Below are 19,759 nucleotides of genomic sequence, written 5' to 3' on the forward strand. Positions count from 1 at the left end.
AAACAAAATCTGCAACAATTATTATGAATCTGTTTTTCTTTCCAGGGTAGTATTTGGTCATGAAAATTTATTTTATCAATCCAAATATACAGCAATTGCATGATTATTTTAGGACCATGTAAAGCATATGTGTATTATAAAATATGTTTGTTGTCTTGATGGTTAAAATAAATACGATTTTGGCATAGTTGTTGCTTCTCGGTCCAACGTTCATTTTTATGCGTTGGTAAACAAATATTTTTTCAGGGTTCAATGGAGTCAGAAATATTGGTTAAAAAGTATATTGAATCCACATTTGAGGTTTGGAAAGTTTATTGTGTTATATATTTGAAAATGTGCATTAACTTTATCTTTTCTTATAATGTTCGTTAGCTTCGAATTTACACCACAAAAAGTTCATGTTATAAAATTTTGTTCCAAATTTTTAAACAAACTGTAATGTATTTATTTTTTCAGTAGTTAAGAATAAGGTTGTTCTTTTTTGTGACTGGTTCAATTTACTTATCTAGTGGTAATTGCCCAAAACTACACCAGACCTCTATGATTGTTCACAGGTTGATTCCATCCCAAACCAGCTTACAGTGAATGGTGATGTAGAAGCTTGTGCTTTGTCATGTGTCATTCATTTATTTCCTCCAACACTGGAACTTACCATTAGAAATGCCAGTAACTCTGCAATCCAAGAAGTTGTGGGTGCTATAAAACATAAGGTATGTATTTTTTGCGGACAAGATATCGAAAGAAAACGAGTATTTTAAATAGGATTAAATTTACGCCCTTGGTTTCAATCATCAGGGGGTCTGTGGCAACATGTCAAAAAGTGTGCTAAGAGATTGGTAAATCACAGTTTTTAAAAGAATATTTTCTCATTTTACATTGGAAACTAACTTATGTAACCTTGTTATAGCAAACAAAACATATTGTGACATGGCACCCAGGAGCAGATTTATTAAATAAGAAAACAATAAAGAGAATGACTGGTTAACATCCATTTTTTTGAAATCTTTTCATTAAAAAAAGGATTTTACTCCTGTGTGGTGTTATAACACAAGCATTTATATAGCGTAGCATCTTGTGGTGGCATATGTTACATTATAGTTGAAGACAATAAGTTTTTTATTTATTGGGGGTTTGGCTGTGTATTAATTACACAAAATTAATAAAAATAACATCGCATGAATTGTGAGTAAAAACCCTCAGCTGAATTAGTTGCCAGTGCAATGATGTTCACAGACGAAAAAACTTACTAGTTGTATCTTCATGATAGAAATTAAGTAAAATTGTTAAACTGAGGGCCAATTCTGGAAAGGACAGAAAATGAAAATTGTCGTAAAAATCATCATATGTCTGTGTTGTAGTGTCGTCGTCAAATTTAATCAGAATATACTTAGTTAATATTTCATATTCAGATTACTTCATTCACCCTAAATGGTATTAAATTGAATAATGAAGCTGCATGTGCCATAGCATCAAGTGTTCACTTTATTGAAAACCTGACTCTGACTTCTTATCAAATTGTTGGTCCCAGCATGTGTAAAATTGCTGATTCTTTCTTGGAATCTCAACATCCAGTAAGTTTCTGATTTCATTGACATTGAAACTAGTTCTCAGTCACCTTGAAAGCTCTTCTGAAACTTATACATGATATGAAGCTGATATATCAAAGAAAACATAACCATAGGAAATATGGAATGGTGATGAATAATCCTAAGTCGTCTGTCTTTTATAATTTGTAATCGACATATATATTTCACCTGACTTGCAGGCATTATACTGTCATACTGATGATGCCTGCAAGTCAGGTGAAATATATGTGTCAATAACAAATTATAAATGCAGACGACTTAGGATTATTCATTACCATTCTGTGTTATCCGTTACTGAGTCTCTGTCCGCCATAGAGAATATACAGGCGATTCCAAGAAATCAAACTCTCATTCATAGGAAACATGCATATGTTTTGTGTGATAGCAAACATTTTAAACCAAAATGATTGTTATTTTGTGTATTAGCTTACATCACTCACCCTTGATAACAACATAACTGATGATGAAACTGCATCTGCAATAGCATCAATTGTTCATTTGATCAAAAACCTGTCTCTGTCTGGTTGTAATATTGCTAGCCCGAGCTTGTGTAAAATTGTTGCTGCTTTATTAAGATCCCAACATCAAGTAAGTTAAATGTTTTGGATTTTGATGAACATTTATTCATCCAACTGTAATAAAAAAAGACATTAAAAAAAATGAGGCCCAGTTGTTACATAGTACATGGTACATAGAAATTCTTTTCATATAACTAAACTAGCATTAATCTGATAGATGGAGACTCTGGATATCAGTGGAAATCAAGTTTCAAATTCACTTCTGCAATTGCTTTCAAATAAACCAACATCACATGTTAACAAGCTGGTTGTAACAAAGTTCATAGTACCAGAGAATGGAATTAAATCTTGTGGGAAGGTTGATCTATTTGGAGATTTGCTTCTGGTAAAGTGCTCCAACCTAAAGGACTAAAACTTTGATATTATTTCAATCTTTTTCATTTCCTCAAAGTTTAACTTGATTCATACACTCATAAAATCCATGTTTGTGTTGTTTTAGAGTTCAGTGGATCCCAAGAAGTTGGTTGATAAGTACAGAGAATCAGCATTTGAGGTTTGAATACTTCAGACATACCTATAATTATTATGATTTCAAAAATCTTTTTTCAATTTATCAATTTTCTTTGTTTAATATTTCGTCCTGTAGGACAAGGTGAAACTTAAAACAAAATCAATATAGTAAAAAAAATATTATTAGGTTGATTCCATCCCAAAGCAACTTATAGTGGATGGTAATGAAGAAGCTTGCGCTTTGTCATGTGTCACACATTTGTTTCCTCCAACTCTGGAACTTACTATGAGTAAAGTCCGTAACTCTGCAATCCAAGAAGTTGTCAGTGCAATAAAACAAAAGGTATGCATTTTAGGTGGACAAGTTAATAAAAGAAAACCAGGTAGAGAGTATTTTAAGTAGGATTAAATTTACGCCCTTGGTTTGCAATCATCAGGGGGTCTGTGACAACATGTCTACTTGTGTGCCAAGAGATTGATAAATCTCTGTTTTTAAAGTATATTACTCATTTTGCAATGGAAACTAACTTATGGAGCCTTTTTATAGCAAACAAAACATATTGTGACATGGCACCCAGGAGCAGATTTATTAAATAAGAAAACAACAAAGAGAATGACTGGTTAACATCCATTTTTATAAAAAAATTTATTAAATGAAAGATTTTACTTCTGTGTGGTGTGATAACACAAGCATTTATATAACGTGACATCTTATGGTGGAATTTGTTACATTATGGTTGAAGACAATATGTTTTTTATTTATCGCCCCCCTAGAAAGGGGAGCAGTTGAAAAATTACACTAAATTAATATAAATAATATAGCATGAATGCTGAGTAAAAAACCTCAGCTGAATTAGTTGCCATGGTAATGATGTTCACAGAAAAAAAAACATACTACTTCTATCTTCATGATAGAAATTAAGTAAAATTGTTAAACTGAAGGCCAATTCTGGAAAAGGCTTGTTGCAGAAAATTGAAATTATCGGTAAAATTATATATGTCTGTGTTGCAGTGTTATTTAATTGTAGTGAATTTGATTCAGAATATAGTTTGTTATCATTTCATGTTCAGATTACTTCACTCACTCTAAACAATATTAAATTGGATGATGAAGCTGCATCAGCAATAGCATCAAATGTTCACTTTATTGAAAACCTGACTCTGACTTCTTATCATAATATTGGCCCCAGTGTGGTTAAATTTGCTGCTGCTTTTTTAAAATCTCAACATCAAGTAAGTTCTTGAATTTTTTGATACTCAGTTAATTTATACATGATATAAAGCTGATGCATTTAAGAAAACAAAATCATAGGATACTTATTTATGATTTTGCATAATAGCAGGAATTTTTAACCAAAATGTCCTAATGTATTCTTACTTTTTTTCATAAGCTTTCATCACTCACCCTTGATAGCAACGAAATTGATGATGAAGCTGCATCTGCAATAGCATCAAGTGTTCACTTGATTAAAAACCTGTCTATGTCTGGTTGTAATATTGCTGGCCAAACAATGTGTAAAATTGTAACTGCTTTATCAAGATCTCAACATCAAGTAAGTTAAATGTTTCGGATTTTGATGAAAATAAACTTTTTCTGTTAGTTTGTGGTTTGACACACATACATTTTGGAGTCTGTAGTTTTGTCACCCAACTGTGATAAAAAAGACATGCTAAAATGGCATTAATCTGATAGATGGAGACTCTGGATATCAGTGAAAATCAAGTTTCAAATTCACTTCTGCAATTGCTTTTAAATCAAGCAACATCACATGTTAACAAGCTGATTGTAACAAAGTTCAGAGTATCAGAGAATGGAATTAAATCTTGCGGGAAGGTTGATCTGTTTCCTCATGCACTACAGGTATTTCTTAAAGTGTGTCAATGTAAAGAAGGAATAAAATATCAGTAACACCAAAATCTTAGAAACTGTTAATGTCCATGTATGTGAAACCAATGTTTGGAGCACTTTCAACAAACTGTTTTGATCCAAAGCCTGTTGCTTCAGAGAAATACAGTGCACTCAAATGAATTTTGATCCAAACATTTTAGATTATATATAAAAGCAATATGGATCCAATATATGAATTATGTGAGCTGCAGACAGATGGCCACTGTTTCAACCTATTAGGTCACATCAAGCTGCACAAATGAGACCTAGTAGATCGAAATAGTGGCCATCTGTATTCACATAACATAAGTATTTAGATTTGCATTCAACAAAACATTGTCTATTTATCTTTTAGAGTTTAGAGTACCCTGGTACCCTCGTTGAAATCTACTTTACAACAGCATTTGAGGTTTGAATAGTTTTTTGAAATCCTTTTTTAATGTTCATAAATATTCATCTATTCCTAATTATTTTTTTGCACAAATGAAAAAGTATACATGGTAAAAGGCATTGTTTTGTTTTTTTTGCAAAAAAACGACATCAATAAGTTGCAGATTACACAAAAAAGTGCAATATAGAAAGGCCAAACTTTTGCCAAATTTACATTTAACAACTTTCAGTAATTGCTGGTGCACAGTTTTTTTTAAATTTTTTGTTGCACATTGTACTGCTGTCAGGTAATTAAATTGTACATAAAAATGATCTTTAACTAAACTGGTTTTATTGTTTTCAGGTTGATTTCTTTCCAAACCAGCTTACAGTGGATAGTGATGTAAAAGCTTGTGCTTTGTCATGGATCTTACATTTATTTCCTCCAACACTTGAACTTACCATGAAACATGTCAGTAACTTTGCAATCCAAGAAGTTGTCAGTGCAATCAAGCAAAAGGTATGACTACACATCTCTTTTACTCACCAAGTTTATAAGCTTATCAACCGTACTAGGTAGCCTGTTTTGTGAGTTAACATGTCATTGTAATAAAACAAAGTTTGCATTTTTGTACTGCAAAAAAACTAGGAGAAACAGTGTTTAAGGTGTGAAAAGTTCAAAAACGTTTCAACTAAAAATCTACTGACAATTACACAAGCTTGGGCTCTTTTGACCCAATTTATTTTTTTTGTAAATTTTCGCATTGTAAATTCTTGGATTGAATGTAAAGTAACAGAAATGAATATTCAGACCTGAGCAGTTATTAAACAACCTCAAAACAAACTGTCCTTTATTGCAAAAATGTCGCAAACGCAAGCATTGGTAGTTTGTAAAGCTCGACCACAAGTAATAGTAATACAAAAAAATATTTGTACACTCCCCTTAAAAATACCTGTAAAAATATTTTCTTTATTTCTTGTAATAATCCATTGTTTTTTTGGGTCTCATGGCATTACAAGCATATAACTGCAACCAAAGTTACAAACGTGTTACTAAGTTGGAGCCATGTGTAATTTGGATTCTTTCTCTAACTGACTGAGCTACAGGAGCTCAACGATTGAATTCACCAAATACAATGATATTGTTGACATAAAAACTGATTCCAGGAATTTCTGATTTGTTTCAGATGAAGACGTTGGATCTTGATGGGAACACAGTTGATGATGAAAGTGCATCTGCGATTGCTTCATGTATTCAGTGGATTGAGAATCTGTATCTGTTTAATTGTAAGATGACAAGTGGTGGAATCTGTAAGATTGCAAATTCCATATCACAACTTAAGAAACCAGTAAGTTGTATGTTAAACCAGTGGTTTCCAAATTTTTTAGGGCCATGACACATTTGGATGCTCTGAATTAATTTGCAACACAAGTTATTGTAGTGTTTAAATAAAGTTATATTAACAGCAATACAGGTTGCACACCTCTGGTTCAAATGTATGTTTGTTTTTTTGAACACAATCAGTGTATTTGCTGTTAAATGACACATTATATATTCAGCTTTTGATACCAGCATACATAGGTGTATTAGGTTTAGGTGAGTGGGATCCAGTAGGTTCGAACTCACAAGCGATAACTGTTGGCTCATGCAAAAATTAGGCTGCTCAGGGTTGCTTAGGGCATCTTTATGGGAAAGCAATATTTTTCAATGTATTTTTGTTGACTTCAAAGTAAATTCAAATTAATCTATAGCGTACGCACTGACAAAAAACATGCGTTTCCGTTTTCAGCGACGAAACACAGTTACAGAAACCGTCTTTTATTGTAAAAATTGCTAGACCAGTGGTTTCCAAACTTTTTAGGGTTATGACACACTTTGATGTTCTAAATTCTCTTGCGTTGCTCTAGATTAGTGAATTTAATTTCGAAAGGTCACATTATAAACAACAATTTTAGGAAAAAGCAACTTAGCCTACAGCATTTGATACACAAAGTTTAAGCCTGATTATGAGGATGATTGTTTAAATTGAAAGACTTCACATAATCCAGATAGTTGCACTTAGTTTCAGCGATTTGTGTGATTAACCAAAATGTTAACATAACTCAAAACCTGTTGTTAAGTTGGAGCTATGTGTAATTCGGGTTCTTTCTTTAACTGACTGAGCTACCGGAGCTCAACGATTGAATTCACCAAGTGATTATTCTGCCTCTATCAAGTCGTAATTGATACAATGATGTTGTTGACGCAAAAACTGATTCCAGGAATTTTTAATTTGTTTCAGGTGATGTCGTTGAATCTTGATGGGAACCCAGTTGATGATAAAAGTGCATCTGCTATTGCTTCATGTATTCAGTGGATTGAGAATCTGTCTCTGGGGGGTTGTAAGATGACAAGTGGTGGAATTTGTAAGATTGCAAATTCCATATCACAACTTCAGAAACCAGTAAGTTGTATGTTAGACCAGTGGTTTCCAAACTTTTTAGGGTCATAACACATTTGGATGCTCTGGATTCGTTTGCAACACAAAAGTTAATGTAGTGTTCAAATAAAGTTATATTAAAACAGCAATACAGGTTGCACACCTCAGGTTGGAATTTATGTTTCGTTTTTTAAACTCAATCAGTCTATTTGCTGTTGATACAATATCATTCATCTGTTTTTCGTCCATGTCGTACAGTGGCGCCGTCTGCCAACACTTAGAATGGTAAAAAAGGCAAAAATCAACGCTTTTTCCTTTTTTTTTTTTACTTAGATAGAGTCTCTTGATATTAATGGACTTTCAATTTCAATATCTTGTCTACAATTGCTTCTCAACCATGTTAAAAAGCTGTTTGTAACAAAGTTCAAAATATCAGAAAAAGGAATTGGAGCATGTGGAAAAGTTGATGTATTTCCAGATGTAACAAAGGTAAAGTGACATTGCAATAAAAGAAAATCTGCAACAATTATTATGAATATTTTTCCTAAAAATCCAGGGCAGTATTTTTACATGAAAAATGATTTTATCAATCAAAAGATACAGCAATTGCATGATTATTGTATGACCATATTAGTAAAAGCATGTATGTAGTATAAAGTATGTTTGATGTTGTGATGGTTAAAAGAAATACGCTTTTGACATAGTTGTTGCTTCTCGGTCCAACATTCATTTTTATGCGTTAAATAAATATTTTTCAGGGTTTCATGAAGCCAGAAATATTGGTTGAAAAGTATATTGAATCCACATTTGAGGTTTGGAAAGTTGATTGCGTTATTTTTCTAAACATGTGCACTAACTTGATCTTTTCTAATAATGTTCTTTAGCTTTATGCAAATAATTCTACTTGTTCACAGAAAGTTGATATGATAAAAGTAGTTAAGTTTAGGGTTGTTATTTTTTGTGATGTGGTCACATTACTTATCCTAGTGGTAATTGCCGAAAACTCAACTCAACTTATTTGGTTATTCACAGTTTAATTCCATCCCAAACCAGCTTAAAGTGGATGGTGATGAAGAAGCTTGTGCTTTGTCATTTGTTATTCATTTATTTCCTCCAACACTGGAACTTACCATTAGAAATGTCAGTAACTCTGCAATTCAAGAAGTTGTGGGTGCTATAAAACATAAGGTTTGTATTTTTTGTGGACAAGTTATTAAAAGAAAAAGGAAACCAGACAGAGAGTATTGCAACATGCTATTACAAAACCATGACCACTGAAAATGATTGAGCATAGCACTTTGATTATATATTACTTTGCTTTGCAAACTCCTGGATTACATGTACAGCAACATAAATGAATATTCAAGCGGAAACAGTTACAAAAAAAAAAAAAATGCGAAACATTCCTTTTAGTTTTTAGTGACGCCGTTACATAATCCGTCCTTTATTGCAAAAGTAGCGCGGATGCAGGCATTGGTACTTTGTAAAGCTCTGTCACAAGTAACAGTGATACAAAAGATCAACATAGGAAAATTCTGATACAATATTTGTACACTTAATAAACTCTAGATGGGCCAATCTAAAATTTTTAATTTGTTTATTTCTTATAAAAAGCCATTTGATTTTGTTGTGTCCCTTGGCATTGCAAGCATATAACTGCGACCAAAGTCACAAACATGTTACTAAGTTGGAGCTATGTGTAATTCGGGTTCTTTCTCTAACTGACTGAGCTACCGGAGCTCAACAAATAAATTCACCAAGTGATTGTTCTACCTCTGTGACGTCATAGTTGATAACAATGATATTGTTGACATAAAAACTGATTTCAGCAATTCTCATTTGTTTCAGATGACGTCGTTAAATCTTGAGTGGAACAAAGTTGATGATGAAAGTGCATCTGCTATTGCTTCATGTATTCAGTGGATTGAGGATCTGTATTTGTATGGTTGTCGGTTGACAAGTGGTGGAATCTGTAAAATTGCAAATTCCATATCACAACTTAAGAAACCAGTAAGTTGTATGTTAGACCAGTGGTTTCCAAACATTTTAGGGTCACGACACACTTGGATGTTCTGGATTCGTTCGCCACACCTAATTTTATTATGTTTAAAAAAAAGTTGAATTAAAACAACAATACTGGTTGCACTACCTTGGTTTGAAATCTATCATCATTCTGGTATAATCCAGAAATGTTTCATCGTCAAAAGCGTTCCGCACCAATGATTGCCATTTCACAATAACTTGTAACACGATCATTCGAACTTCTTCTGGGTTGATATTACAACAGGTTACATGATATTGATGGAAACTTTGTTGGCAGTAATTTCTCACAAATTATAATGTTGAATTTAAAGTCAAAAGTATTCCATCAGAATGACTTCAAACACCGAGTTTTTCATGCTGTTTGGTTTACTGGGATATCTACCGATTTTAATTACTCATATGCTAATCAGCACCAAACTCTTGACAAATAGAGAGATTTTTTCCCAAATCTGTGGAGCGAAAAGTGGTTTGGCACTTAGTTGAAAGTGACGTCACCCTCAAAGCAAAAAGCATGAAAAGGCCTGTGTTTGCAGTCATTCTGATAGAATACTTCTGACTTCAACATCGTTATATTTGTGTGACATACCATTATTGAACAAATTTTTTATCCATATAATGTAACCTGTTGTACTGTAAACCCGGAAGAAGTTTGAATGTTCGTGTTTAACAGTCATGTTAAATGGTAATCATTGACGCGGAACTTTTATGGCGAAAAAATTTGTTTGATTCTGCCAGAATGACTTTAGTATTTGAATGTATGTTTCTTTTAACACAAACAGTGTATTTGCTTTTAAAGGACACCTTGTGTAGTAATGTTTAGTTACCAGCATACATGGGTGTATCTAGATTTAGGGGAGTGGGATCCAGTAGGTCCGGACTTCCCAGCAATAATTATTGGCTGACTTACAATTTGCTCAGGGTAGCAAATTTATATGAAAAAAGCAATTTTTGTTTGAATTTTCACTGATTACCAAAATGCGTTTTTATTCCAATCTGTATCGGATAATCCCCATTTTTGAAACGTGGGACGTTTTAGAGACAACACATTGTATGGTGTCCTCGGAAATACCGTACTGTATGTCTTGCAACTTGAGATTGGTCACAGCCGTGCGGTATGCTTGTAATACCGGATCAAGCTGCGCTTTTGCAAGGGCGGAGTAATCCAAGTCCAACGAAATTCAATGCAATCGATGGAGGCCCTGGATAGAGCATCTGCGACCTGATTTTTCTTTTCTTTGATGTATCGCACATCTGTAGTGAACTCGGAAATGGCGGTCAAGTGACAGTGTTGTCGCGCAGACCAAAGTTGGGAATTTTTTGTGAAAGCAAAAATCAACGGTTTGTGGTCAGTGTAATCGGCAAAACTGCGACCTTCCAGGAAGTAGCGAAAATATCTGATTGACAAATGCAAAGCGAGAAGTTCTCTGTAAAATGCACTGTACTTCACTTCGGGTGGTCGAAGACGTTTACTAAAAATGGGTAACGGTCGCCAGACACCACCAATGAGTTGCTGCAACACTGCTCCAACCGATGTTTGTGACGCGTCAGTAGTGAGAGCAGTTGGCGCTTGGGGCAGAGGGTGGTGGAAAAGCGTCGCGCGCACAAGTACTGCCTTCGCTTTACAAATGCCGAAGTCAGGCGATAGTTCCAGACGAGTTGTGTCGCTTTGCCCGAAAACGCTTCATAGATTGGGGACATGATGCGTGCTGCATTTGGTATGAACCTGTGGTAGAAATTTATCATACCCGCGAATTCCTGAAGCCCCTTGATGATTGTGGGACGATGAAATTGCTGGATTGCTTTCACTTAGTGAGGCAGCGGACACGCACCATGCATATTGACTCTGTGACCGAGAAAACCAATTTCGTCGACGCCAAACTGACATTTGACTACGTTGATGACTAGACCATGCTCTGCCAACCGTGTAAAAGGTCGTTTTGAATGGTTGTAGTGATCAGCAGGTGTTTTGGCTTGCTACTAATATGCCATCTAGGTACACACATACAAAATCAAGAGACTGGCAAACTGTGTCCATTAAACGTTGAAATGTTTGGGCGGAATTTTTAAACCCAAATGGCATGCGCAGAAATTCAAAAACACCGAAAGGTATAATTACCGCCGTTTTGGCAACATCCGCGGGGGTAACTGAAACTTTGTAGATCGCGAGGCAGACGAAACTGCGTGTTCAGAACCTATATGAGTGTAATTAGAAAACAAATGCGCCTTCATATTTGCTACGGTTTAAACCCACAAAAGCCGAAAAGACGTGATCGAAAGCCGAACACCCCTGCTCCCCCGTACTCTACATAAGTGCTTGGGAGTTTACCAGGTTTCGATACACTGCGAGGAAAAAATATCTGCTTTTAACGTTCAGCGTGAATTCATGTGCATTTATTCAATAAACATCCGTTTGAACTTATTATTTTTGTATCCACAACTGTCGTTTCTCCTAAATTCACCTGTATCCGCTAAATGTTGCGACAACGCTGTACCCGCGGTTGGCCACGTCGCGTTTGTGTTCCTTTTGCGTTGTTGGTCGGGCGCGGCCAGTCTCGCCAATGTATACGCTGTCGCAATCGGCACAGGGTATGCGATCACACCTCCAGCATCGAACGCATCTCCTGTACGATCTGTGGAATGCGAAACCAAAGCACGCGGTCTGACAGGCGGGCGTTCAAACACCTGGAGGCCTTGCAAAATATATAACAACACAACCACGCCCTTCGCCACCTTTAGGCGAGGAATCTTGGTTTCGCCACAGAAACGAACGAGGGTGGCCATTCGCTATAAGCGCACTCTGCACATTACCAACCTCCTGTTTTTGAGCCTCTTCCTCTGAAACTAAGGTTTCCGCTCTTGTGTACAGTGCACGCACTACAGCACCCTTGTGGGCGATGGGGTTCGCGAATCGAAACGACAGATACCTGTCGGAATGAGTCAGTTACCAGTATACGCTTGTGCCTAAAGGCCCCCGGGTTTCGCTTTAAATGGAAATATCGAAAGTAATATCACCCCGACGATACTTGTTTCAATGGAATTCAGGTGTCCAAGCAGAGATTCTACGTCCACTCGACTCCATATTTAAGCACTATCTTCCAAAGTAAAAGCAAGAAAACTATGGTGCACATGCCAAAACACATTTAATGTTTCATTAAGATAACGAAATTATACAAACTTTCGTTTTTGTAAAGCTTTTAATGAGGCATTTCGTAAAAGTTTATGTGGAAGCAATTAGGCAATCATGTTCAGTGAGCTGCAAACATTGGTGCACACGAAATGGAATAATCTATGTCTGACTAGTTGGCCCATAGCTGCACTGATGAGGCCTGATAGGTCGATGATTTTAATATTTTACCAGCAATTATATTTGTTCTAAAGATTTAATGTCACATTTGTCTAAACTAATTTCCTAATTCAAGCTTTTATTTCCAGATAAGAACGTTGAAACTTGGAATGAATAACATACGTGGTGATGCGGAAGAAACCTTACTAAAGTGTGTTCATAATATAAAAGATAAACTCATAGTCTTTATTCAAAACATGGATGAAGACTTCGAAGGGAGATTTCAGAACCTGCCAAACCCTGTAAGTATGAAAACTATTTGTTCCACGTACAAACTGTCATTGCTATTTGATACTAACACGATAATAATATGTCTACCTCATGGGTTGTCTTGTATTAAGGCTTTTGTCATATGCAAGCCTCCGGTTGCCACCACTGGGTTAACATAAAGAAAGTCTGCAACACCCAATACCTACCATGTATTTTCAGTTTATGTGGCTTAAGATTTAAAATAAAATCACACAAACAAACTCGACTGAATAGAAGTATTTTATTATGTTTGAGTGTTGCGTTTATGGAAATAAGTACACGTCACAAAATATTTCCTTCATGAAATAATTTTTAATCACAACAAAACTTTCATCAACACTACTGTTATTATAGTTAAACGATGCATGAAATAACCAATCCGTTGTATTGTAGAAGCCAAAGTTAAGTGTTCGTGATTGGTAAAAGATACATCTCTAACTCCTACTCTCCACTTCAATCCATCCCTTATATTTGGGTTTAACAAATGCAAGTAAATATGATTGATCGATTGGAATTATTTTGTGGAGATCAACTCCCTCCTAAACCGGTAAGAAGTTTTCTTAATGACCTATCATCGATAAAACATGAAATTTGAATATTTCCACTTCGCTTGTTGGTTGTGAACCATCGGCTTTAAAGCCCCTTAAAGTCTCTTGTCCCACCTACTGGCGTATTTCCTGCAAACGTTACACCACAAGGTGGTGCATCAGAGTTAGTCTCGTTTGTATGTTTAGGAAACCATTGTTTGGTTAAGGGCCACGTCCGACGAGCTATTTCAACAATCTCAACTGACTTATGGAACCAAACGCGTTTGAACATTTTCCTTTAAATGTTAGTTTTACCGTAGTTTTATGATGCACTTGCGACATTTTTTATAGTCGGTTGTTCCTTCAGTACAACTTGGTACCACAAACAATAAGACGTAAGATATGGGTGCTTGCAAATTTACATTTATTGAAAGTTATGTACGGCATTTGGCGTTTGTATAAATAAAGTACAAAACAAAATTTTCCAGCGCAGTTACTTGAATTGTGACCGTTGACAATTTCCCGCAACTCTGTATCAAGGTTAGTGCGGAAATAACGATTATCGTTTCGTGTCAGTAAAGTTGGAAACGAAACTTTTAATGATCGAACTTCACAAAATACCACATAAATATTATGAATCCTTGCTGTTATCTTTTTAACGGTGACTTTTTAAATACTGGAAAGAAAGCCTGAGATTTACAACCAGGCGACAAAACTCATTCAAAATTCATTCTGACCATTCCATAGTAAAGATCGGTGTTCCTCGTCGATATCTTGCTAAGATAGAAATGCCCTGAGCTCTGTTAAACGACAAGTAACAATGTATTACTTCAGGCTGTGTGCTGCCGGAATCAACAGGGATTTCTGTCACTTCTCACCAATAAACCTTTCTACTTCATGTCACGAAGACGAAACATTCCCAAATGCTTCGTAAATATTCTTCACATTTTTCTGTGCTTTATCCAACTTCTGTGTGTTATTTGTATTTACAATGTACGTATTAATACCGTTTGTCTCCATAACTCTCATTTTTACTTCTTTACCAAACATATAAATGCGTCTCTATGTATCTGGTTTCGTTGAAATTGTCGCGAAGTTTTACTGTTTGTGTTGCTTACAATCAAGGACGTCTTTGATACACGAATATTTTTGTCTCCTGCTCTGAGTTTCGTCTTTACTTCTCTCTTGTGTAAATCCGTCAACAGAGGTTTATCGTACAAAGTTATCCGCCTTCCTAACAATTTTGAACCACAGATTTTGTGACAATACTTTTACTTCCGCAATAAACATTACTTTCAACATTTACGTGCGACTTATATTAATTTTTGACTGATTACAATCGAGTATTTCCACATTACATTGTTTTCTGATACATTATATCGTGTATTCTGGCAACCCTTTGTTGGTTTTTGAACGAAGATTTTTTTATGTTCCTAACTAAAATGTTTGATGACGAGAACAACCGATCTTCAACCAACTACTGTTCGGTTTTATCGGCGCACGTTTTTTTTCAAACAAATCTGTGTCTATCTATGGGTTTGATGAAGTTATAACGGGTGGAAGTGGAAGGTTTATGTTGTAAATATTTGAACATTGAATGTTGGTTTTTGTGCAATCGTTATTGTGAATCATTGCTGCTCGATGTCGCCACCCAGCGCTTAACCGATGCTGTCAATTGCTTATGGGGGAATCCCCGACATATGTTGTACTTCTTGTTTTGTTTCAATACAAAGTGCTTCGGTTGGGAAGTGATATTTATAAAGGCATCTGTTAAGTTGTATTGAAAGGTGGGTTACATTGTGCAAGCTAGCACCGGGATACGACCGACATTCATTAGGTTTGTTTTTCAATGTTTAAGTGTTGATTTGCCCGATGTCACCCAATACATTTTTCTTTTAATTCTTTTTACCACAGCGATATTCGAAACCAGGTTATCCTGGCTTTCTGCTTGATAAGCTTGACTGACGTAACCCAGCATTATTTTTACCCAGTGTATTGCTTAGCACGACATCTAGTGTACGTTTGTGGAAAGATATTTTGCCGCTAAATGTCGCTTTATCGACTGCTACTGAAACAAAACTGATCTGTGAGTTTCAAATAGTTTCGATGTTGAATATTTCTGTTTAAATTTCGTCACCAATTCGAGTTTTCGTTGCAAATAAGCTTCAAGATTTCCTTGCTATGCTGGTTTAATGCGTTTTGTTGAGGAATAATGTTTGGTTCCACATGATAGAAATGCATTATCTGGGGACAATTCATGTAAACATAGTACATATTAGTTGGAAACACATGTTTCTTATTACTCCAAGTATAAAAATCTGTGACATGAAGCGACTCGTCCAGATGCGGACAACTTGGACAACTCACATCGCTCGTGCTTTGATTGGAACGGGTTTTTGGAAAATTAGTTTGGAGAAAAATTGTGCACGAAAACATTGTTTAGCAATTGATTTGGTTGATGACATCACAAAATACTGCATTGTTCAACTCCCTCCTAAGCCGGAAAGAAGTTTTCCTTATAAAATAACAGCACATAAAATTAAAGAAAATCGAATGATTTGAAAAGTCTTGGACAAGACCACCTCATGAACGGGGTCTGACATCTTCCATAATGAAGGAAGTTTTAGGTATAGCGATTGGGAGAAGGATTGTGTCAATTTTGTAGAGATGTTTTTTATTGCGAGTTTTCCCTATTGTGTGGGTAAGGGTGGTGTTTAAAATAACAATAAATAAATGGTTCTCTGGGGTATTGTCAAAAAGAAACTTGGGTAAAACCAAATAGATGGGTTGATTAAAATAATATTGGTTGCTGGGTAAGAGTGCGTTTAAAACATAACTAAAGTGCGGAGTGTTTGGATTTTGGGGAGGGGAAAAAATAAGTGCTCGAATGTTTCATAACTTTAAGAACAGAGGGTTCATCACGAATTGTTGTCTAAAAGAAAGGGTGCAAAAGAAGGGGTAGTAATTGAAACGTATGCCGGTAACTGAAGGTTTTAAAAAATTGGGTGAAAAACGAAAGTGAACTAAGGGCAATCAGTAAAATGAGAAGTTTCAGGTGTAGGTTTTGGTAAACGTAAATATTAGGGTTTTAAGTTAGAAGAAAGTAATTCAGATTCCATGGGGGATAGATTTTTAACTAACGAAAGAAGGTGTTGATAGAAGGGGGGAGGTGTAAATTATTCTTATTCTTAGGTTCCAAAGTTTTGAGAGGGGGAGTCCGATATTATTTTGAACAAAAAAAAGAGCGGGGATTGTGGGTGTGTCTGGTAATCTGCGCTTGTAATAATTTTTGACAGTAAAGAGATAAAATAGGTCAGCATAGAGGGGTAGGTTAGCGAAGCGGTAACCTCATAGGCGTCGATTTTTTAACGTTTTGTAAAATATTAAGGGTGACATTTCCAGGTTTTAGAAACACGCAAAAAACATTTCGTCAGTCGTAACGCCCTAAACGTAGGCAAACGACGCAAATTCCGTTTCGTGTCACTTTGTTTTTACACCGAATCATGTTGTTGTAGCATTATGTTTTAAATACTTTAATTATCGACACACTTTTGTTTCACTGGGTCTATTGCAGTAATTATGAAATAACAAACAAATATATTACGCAACAGTGCCAATTCTTACCATTATGCCACAACAACTGCTGCGCTGCGTAACAATCCACGAAACACTTGTGTTTGTCATGATTTTTAGGGTGTTAATACAGGTCGTTTGAAACTAGCTTAACGCATAGTATAATGTATGTGGTTTTTCAGACAAAATTTTTTAATTTAAACAGAATCCAGGGGTGACAATGCATTCGTTGTCACCCCTGTTTGTTTGTGAGGGGTGACATGTCACCCCAGTCACCCCTAAATCGACGCCTATGGGTAACCTCCATGGTTGAACGACGCCTCCAGGGTTTTGGCGGGTAGGATGGGATTTTGGTGGCCTGCAACAAAACATGCCACAATGCCTTAGACCGCTTCTCGCTGTCGCTAAGGGAGAGGGTACGTTTTACCTAAATAAAATATTTGGGTTAGGAGTACAGTTTTGGTTAGGATGCTTTTCGAATTGTAGGTGAGAGTTGGCTACAAATACGGCCTTTGGAAATCTTTGTATTTGTCGGTAAGTTAGGTGTGTTGAGTGTACTTTGTAGCGTGAAACTGGTAATAGATTAAAAACTTCTTTATAGTTGTAGTCGCAAGGTGTGTTGAAAAAATTAAAGGTGGGTGTGAAACTTAACACTTGTAGTGAAATTTTGAGTTACTCTCGTGCTTTCCGCCGCCTTCGGAATCTTCTTCGATCGACGGAGGAAAATTGCCTACACATGTCTCTGTCCTATATGTCCCTTGTCCTCTCTCTTGTCCGTATGTTCCTATGTTTTTGCGCAAAAGATATGCGACTTTTGTAGAAAATGCATTCAGTGCTATTTTTTTTGAATGGTTTTAGAGCTAATATATCTCTATTGTACCAAGATTCAATTTGCATCTGCTTCCTAAATGGCCTTGTGCTGATCCTGTTTGTGGCAAACACTTCTTAAAATGATGTAATTACATGAAACAATGGTTTTGCTTGGTGTTTGTGTAACGACCAAACGTCATGCACTCAATTTCAAAACTAATGAAGCGATGATACCAACACCGATACGACTTTATGCTTCCTTCTTGTACATACAAGTTTTTTGTCTCGATTTTGGATTTGAAAATGCACAGAGCGGATTTATTTATCCCTTGTTGACTTGTGGAGGCCCAAGCTTCCGCTGGTGTGTTTTTACAACCGTTACTCACAGTCTGTTTGTGAGAAGATAATACCAGAATTCAACATTGGAAATAAACTTTTTAGGACATCTTATAATAACAATTGTATTTTTCCCAGTCATGACAATGTTTACAATTTCGCAAAACTACTAATTTATTGCATTGACGAGTTGCGACCTGTACTTGCAAAAAACATATGCATTTGATTTAGAAGATGGAACTTGATAAACTCACATGATTTTCGTGATTTGTTTGCTGATTTGTTTTTATTAAATGATTGATTTTACAATCTGTATGATAGTTATATCACATAGCATCATCCGTTGTCATACTTGTGGTAATTTTAGTTGCTTTATAAAAACGTATGCAAGAAAACCAGACAGGATCTCTTAACTTGGGTGGGATTTCAGTGAACCCAATTCCTTAAATTACTGTGTAAAAAGACATGCGATTTGATAAGTATCATCATTTGCTGCACAAGGCTAGAGTCAGACTTTTTTAATGTTGTGCTCTTCGTGAGAAGGACCGAGCAACTCTTACAAAAACATTACACCGGTTGATGCTGCAGTACCACTTGTTTCGCGGTCGGCTTGCTGCTGTGCTGAAGCTAAAGTCTGCTTGTGTGTTCTTCTTGTAGTCTACTAAATTTAATACTCCGTGAACAGACTTATTTATTTAATTGAAAGACACGTTTGCAATGTCAGGCGACCAAAGGTTTAATTTGTTCCAAGCGCGTATAATGCGAGTTTAGCACATGACTGAATTGCAGCAAATTTACTATAAAAAAAACGTGCGACCGTAACAGCGCGATGGGTAGAATAAAAACAGGCAGAGAGAGAGCGATGACCACGAGGGCGTTTTATAACAAAGTGTCTGAAAAAACGTGGTTTGTCCAGCAGAGTATATCAGTAGCTTGTTTAAGCTCTGCAGGAACTCCGCCTGTATCCTTTTCGTCTGGTGGTCCAGTGTTGAGTTTCAGGCAACATGGAAAATACTACTACCGCGGGTCACAAAGTTTTTCCCAAACTTGATCCACGCATAATTCTGTGTAAAACAGAAATCTGTGCGAATTTTATTGATTAGGCGTGAACAGGGACACCGCCTGTTATTTTTGATTAAAAATTTGAGTTGAAATACTACAAGAAATCGTAGCGTTAATATTTGCACATATTTCTATGTTACATAGGCTTATATGTGGATCAAGTTTGGAAAAAAACTTTGTGACCTGGTGTAAAAGTATCTTCCAGGCAACATGCGGAGTGGTCAGAACTAGGCCAGGAAAAACATGCGTGTTGCCACAATTTCGGTAGCAAGCTGCTTGACCTTGAGAGGCCCAGAAAGGTAACAACTTCGGCCAAGCACCCGACCTAAATACCAACAAGAATCCTAATCGGGATTCTTGGGCAGGATATCGTGGGTTCGAATCCCGGTGTGTTAATAGAATAAAAAGCCTGTTCGAGGCTAAAATCGAAAGAGAAAAAATTCCAAAACAACCGCCTGGGGATTACCCTGGTTTTCTCAAGTTGAAGTTCCTCTGAATTCTGAAGATGGGTCACCTTCTCTTTTA

The 19,759-nt window shown here is 36.0% G+C and overlaps 2 protein-coding genes across 8 annotated transcripts in view; both read left to right on the forward strand.

Annotated features, from left to right (window-relative positions):
* Positions 1-15,199, forward strand: part of LOC145893895 (uncharacterized) — an 87,784-nt gene extending 72,585 nt beyond the window's left edge. The window contains exons 38-40 of one of the 4 annotated variants that reach the window (XR_014401529.1): positions 13,625-13,757; positions 13,947-13,993; positions 14,288-15,199. The gene's annotated coding sequence lies outside the window, so the exon portion shown is untranslated. Of the gene's footprint in view, positions 1-13,624 lie in introns of all 4 variants that reach the window. The other 3 variants (XR_014401527.1, XR_014401530.1, XR_014401526.1) reach the window with 3 other exon arrangements.
* Positions 1-19,759, forward strand: part of LOC145893898 (uncharacterized) — a 38,891-nt gene that overhangs the window by 4,435 nt on the left and 14,697 nt on the right. Inside the window, exons 8-25 of one of the 4 annotated variants that reach the window (XM_082982285.1) lie at positions 247-300; positions 555-710; positions 1,410-1,571; positions 2,013-2,174; positions 2,322-2,489; positions 2,604-2,657; positions 2,802-2,957; positions 3,686-3,847; positions 4,006-4,167; positions 4,308-4,475; positions 4,858-4,911; positions 5,236-5,391; positions 6,059-6,220; positions 7,154-7,315; positions 7,625-7,780; positions 8,050-8,103; positions 8,324-8,479; positions 9,140-9,301. In XM_082982285.1, the coding sequence (XP_082838411.1) occupies positions 247-300; positions 555-710; positions 1,410-1,571; positions 2,013-2,174; positions 2,322-2,489; positions 2,604-2,657; positions 2,802-2,957; positions 3,686-3,847; positions 4,006-4,167; positions 4,308-4,475; positions 4,858-4,911; positions 5,236-5,391; positions 6,059-6,220; positions 7,154-7,315; positions 7,625-7,780; positions 8,050-8,103; positions 8,324-8,479; positions 9,140-9,301 (2,466 nt within the window). The remainder of the gene's footprint in view (positions 1-246; positions 301-554; positions 711-1,409; positions 1,572-2,012; positions 2,175-2,321; positions 2,490-2,603; positions 2,658-2,801; positions 2,958-3,685; positions 3,848-4,005; positions 4,168-4,307; positions 4,476-4,857; positions 4,912-5,235; positions 5,392-6,058; positions 6,221-7,153; positions 7,316-7,624; positions 7,781-8,049; positions 8,104-8,323; positions 8,480-9,139; positions 9,302-19,759) is intronic. The other 3 variants (XM_082982286.1, XM_082982288.1, XM_082982287.1) reach the window with 3 other exon arrangements.

The sequence above is a fragment of the Ascidia mentula genome, chromosome 3 (assembly GCF_947561715.1).
Source record: "Ascidia mentula chromosome 3, kaAscMent1.1, whole genome shotgun sequence".
In the NCBI taxonomy this organism is placed as follows: domain Eukaryota; kingdom Metazoa; phylum Chordata; class Ascidiacea; order Phlebobranchia; family Ascidiidae; genus Ascidia; species Ascidia mentula.